The sequence below is a fragment of the Lathyrus oleraceus genome, chromosome 1 (assembly GCF_024323335.1).
Source record: "Lathyrus oleraceus cultivar Zhongwan6 chromosome 1, CAAS_Psat_ZW6_1.0, whole genome shotgun sequence".
NCBI lineage: Eukaryota > Viridiplantae > Streptophyta > Magnoliopsida > Fabales > Fabaceae > Lathyrus > Lathyrus oleraceus.
This window is the reverse complement of record NC_066579.1, coordinates 336,373,750-336,378,499: the sequence shown is the minus strand read 5'-3', so window position 1 is coordinate 336,378,499 and position 4,750 is coordinate 336,373,750. Positions and strand designations below refer to the sequence as shown.

The window sequence follows — 4,750 nt, the reverse complement described above, 5'->3', positions numbered from 1 at the left end:
GTTATTGCTGAACATGTTGTTGTTGCTGATGTTGTTGAGGATAATGTTGTTGATGTTGATGCGAGAATTGTGGTTGATAAATTGGCGCTACCATTGGTGGACTAATGATTGGTGAAACGGCTGCAACATGTTGACACTTTCTTCTTCGTTTGCCATATGAAACGACACTAACATCCGATTCTTTCTTTTTGGAGAAATTATTGGCGAATTTCTTAACATGACTAGAAGTGTCGACTTCCTTAGTCAAACGTCCCTCTCGGACTGCTTCCTCAAGTCGCATGCCCATGTTTACCATCTCGGTGAAATCACTGGGTGCACTGGCGATCATGCGGTCATAGTAGAATGAATTCAGAGTTTTCGAAAAGATTTTAGTCATCTCTTTCTCTTCAAGTGGAGGGAAAATTTGTGCAACAATTTCATGCCACCTTTGAGCATATTCCTTGAAACTCTCTTTGTCTTTCTGAGACATGGCCCAGAGTTGATCTCTGTCTGGAGCCATATCTACGTTATATTTGTATTAACGAACAAAAGCTTCACCAAGGTCGTTGAAAGTACGAATCTTTGCACCGTCCAAGCCCATGTACCACTTAAGAGAGACACCAATTAAACTGTCTTGAAAGTAGTGGATCAGAAGCTGATGGTTGTCAGTCTGATTGGACATCTTCCTAGCATACATAACCAAATGACTTTGAGGACATGAATTTTCTTTGTATTTCTCGAAGTCTGGTACTTTGAGTTTAGGCAGAATTTAAACATTAGGAACCAATCAGAGTTCGAAAGCGGTCTTACCAAAAAGATCCTTACCTCGAAGAGCGTTGATTTCCCTTTGCATTTCTAAGAACTGATCTTGAAATCCCTCTAACCTTTCATCTACTCCCACAACTTCACTTGGAGCAACGTGAAAAATGTTTTCTTCATTATAAGGAGTTGTATGCACCACAGGAGGAGGTACAGACATCACAACAGTCACTACTGGAGCTTCAACGTTTTGAGGGCGGTATCCTGTTGGCATATAACCGTGAGGCATGCCCTAAGGGAAACTAAGTGGCATGTGATATTGTTGATCATTGACGGCCTCCACTGGAATGGGTGATGAGACGTTCTCAGAGATTGTTGTTCGTTGCAATGGATCTTGAGAATTGTTCGATGACTGATTCTGAGCAGCCACCAAAGTGTCCATCATAGCAGTAAGCCTTTCCAAACTATCTTTAAAGGTGATTACTTCCTCCCTGAGCTCTTGGTTTTCTTGTTCAAGTTGACTCATCCTTCTCCGGCGACTGGCTTGAGTATTGTACTGGTGATTCAGTTTGACTATTGGAGGGAGAAGACACGTGTAAGTTTCTTGAAATGCAGGAAATTGTGCTTGAATGATGCATGATATGCATATGTAAAAGATGATTTTTAATTTTTAAGAGACTCAATAATTTATTGCAAATATTATAGAGACAAAATTTGGCATAAGCTGAACAAAAACCTCTTTTTATTAAACAATTGAGGGATTACAAAGGGTGAAATACAATTTCAATGATCCTAAACAATACAAGAGGAAAACAGATAAGTCTATGAGTCCTAAGGAATCTTATATGTAGAAGGTCTTGTTGCTGGATGATGCTTCCTTTTTTGCCTCTTTAGCTGAGCATTCTCGATCATAAGCTTGTCGACGATTCCCTTCCAAGCACCTGAGGTGGGAGGTATGCTGGAGTACTCATGAAATGGATGAACTTTAGAGAGAAGTAAACCTTCTTGTTCCTCATGTTTCTTCACAACTTGTTGTTCCAAAATCTCAATCAAATCATCCTTCTCCTTTAGCTGCTGCTCCATCTTCATCTTCTTATCATTCAAGACATGGCACTTGCCTTCCCAAGTGTCTCTTTCCAATTTCAACCTATCCAAAACTTCTTGAAACTCTTCCCTATTCTCAATAGGAATGGTGGATGATGATGTTATAGCAAAAGGGAATGAGGTTTTCTCAAGAGCATATGGCATCTTAAGTTCATTGGCTCTAGCACAAACCCATTGGGTGTAGGGCTCAAAAGCAACACAATTCTCTCTTCCTAATCGGTCTTTTCCTTTCCTATGAATGTTGCGCCAAGCATGTATGATTCTATCCTTCAAACCGGAACTCTCTTCATCGTTGAGGTAAAAGAAACCTGACAACAGAAGGTTGTCAGGTTTATCTGCCATAGGATATCCTAACTGGCGTCTGGCAAGGATGGGGTTGTAGTTAATTCCCCCATGTACACCAATGAGAGGTACGTTAGGAAATTCACCAAAACTGTCAATAATTACTCCAACATCATAGGAGGGGTCATACCAATGTATACTCCCTTGATCAATGGACATGAACCTCTGAGACCATCTGAGCTTCTGTGGATTCTCCCTGAAGTGCCTGGATCTGGGCAAGTGAGAAATAAACCACTTATATAGGAGAGGTGCACAACAAAGAATGGTTCCACCACCTTTCTTAGTCCTATGATGGATAGAATGGTAGGTATCTCCAAGTAATGTAGGTACTGGGTTACCAATTAAGAAGATCTGTATAGCATTAACATCCATGAAGTCATCAATGTTTGGGAAGAGTACAATTCCATAAATGAGTAGAGCAAAAATGGCTTCAAAGGCATCTCTACTATCTACTTCTACAAAGATAAAGGCTTTCTCCAAGAGGAATCTAGAGGTTAGACCTAGAATCCCTCCTTTTTTAGTGAAGTTGTCCTTCACAACAGACGTTTCTAGGTGAAGTGCTTCTACAATAGCTGTTGATGTCTTCTCTGAACCACTAAATAGTAATTTGTTAGAGACTGGTAAACCAAACCAATAAGAGTATTCTTCTAGAGTAGGCATAAGTTGGTAGTCTGGAAATGTGAATCAATGGTAGAGTGGATCATAAAATTGTACCAGTGTGTTGAGAACTCCATCTTCAACCTTGGTCTTCAAGATACCCATAAGTCTTCCATACTGAGCTCTGAAATCCTCTGGACTAACTATCATAGAACCAAGCTTCTTCAACTCTGTTAAGTCAGGACATTTGAAAGTGTACTTCTTGGTATTCCTCCTTCCAAGTTCCATTTTACCTATCGATATTTGCAAAAGAAAACTATTGAGTTTCTTGGTTTTTATGAAAAAAGGTTTTTATGGATGCATGAATGCATGTTTCACAAATACGGGTTTAGGGTTTTGAAATTAAACATGGAGCCAAGGGTCTAACCATCCCACAATGTATGAACTAATAAGTTTATTTTGTACCTGTAGAATAAGTTTCTAAAGTGGTCCCCGAAGTCATATATCCATATTTCGAATATTATCAGTTAACGACTTGCTCGTAGAACAATAATATTCTCAAGAGAAACTCGTCTGAGTGTAGCATCGCGTAACAATTACCTCAGATCTTACACCTGAATAATCTCCGCACTACATCCTAAAAAGGCTTAGAGGAGTTGAAAGGGTTCTAAAGGTCCTCAGTTTCTTAGACTCTCAGATCGAAGATAATAATGCCACTACGATTTACTCGTAACTGTAAGACCCTAATTTTGTCCCTAAGATCCCTCATGGCATCATATCATATTATTACATTGCCTCAAGGATCATTGGACACCTTGCTTCCTTCCCTGTGGGTGGGTTATCTTTTTGAGAGTGGTTCTTGATCACCAAGCATGTTTACATTTGTATATCATTGTTTTTCTTTTTATCACTAACCAAAAGTACAAAAATATGTCATTAACCCTTTGTCTTGCAGATGAAGCATTAACAGGTCAAGGTATCAAAGGGATTCATTGAGCAGTATATGGTGGTCATTCTTGAGATTTGGACCCCACAATCATTCACAAGAGTTCATATGAGCTATGATGTCATTTTGAAGCAAAATCCCAAGTGGTAGAGGCTTGAATCTCATCATAACATTCTCAAGTCATCTGAAGACCTAGAAGGTCAACTGCAAAGTCAACTGTGGATTTGGAGGTGGGAAGTGACTAGAAATACTTCATTCATGTTCAAACAAGTCTCATTTGACATTTCAAACACTTACATTGAAGAATTTGAAGTCAGGTCAAGAATTTCCAAAAATAGCAAGTGACCTGTAATTTGAACTTTCCAAAAATAGAAAGATTTCGAACCAACTTCAACTCAATATTACATCATCAAGAAGGCTTCAAATGAAATTTTGTTGAACATGAAAGTTGTAGATCTTTCTCTCCCATTTCCAAAATGTTCAAGATTATGAGCATATGATGTGTGGTTAAGGAGATATGATCAAATCATGGAAAAGTGTGCATGGGACTTCAAATGAGCATAACTTTTCAACCAAAGCTCCAAAATGAGTGGTTCTTTTTGCAATATTCTTCTCTTGACCTCTAATTTCCAAATCATGCATCACATTACATGAATTATCATCACATAATCATTTGTTAGTCCATGGTTTTTTTGGAAGGAAATTACAAAATTCAAAATTGATGCATTGTGTGAACTTTTTGCCATTGCCATTGGTTTTAGAAAATGATTTTAAGTGAAAATAATGGAGCAAGAGCACTGTTCACGTGTAAAATGATACATGCACATGTAAAATTTGAATTTTTGTAAATTGCCTTATTATCATTAACCAAACTAATTAGGGATTAACCAAATGATTAGTAAACCATATAAATACCTAAACCCTAACAGAATTGAAGGGGATTAATCATTTTTTCACATTTTGAGATCTAGAATTCTCTCTCACTTCAAATTTTTCTCTCATTCATAATTCAATTTTCTTCCA

At 38.1% G+C, this 4,750-nt stretch overlaps 1 protein-coding gene across 1 annotated transcript; it reads right to left on the bottom strand.

Moving 5' to 3' along the window:
• Nucleotides 1-766: 766 nt before the first annotated feature.
• On the bottom strand, nucleotides 767-3,069 carry LOC127105502 (uncharacterized). The gene is made up of 3 exons (XM_051042697.1): nucleotides 2,943-3,069; nucleotides 1,857-2,855; nucleotides 767-1,002 (listed from the first exon to the last, which is right to left on the bottom strand). Exons 1-3 carry the CDS (start codon nucleotides 3,067-3,069, stop codon nucleotides 767-769), a joined length of 1,362 nt encoding a protein of 453 aa, XP_050898654.1.
• Nucleotides 3,070-4,750: the final 1,681 nt, after the last annotated feature.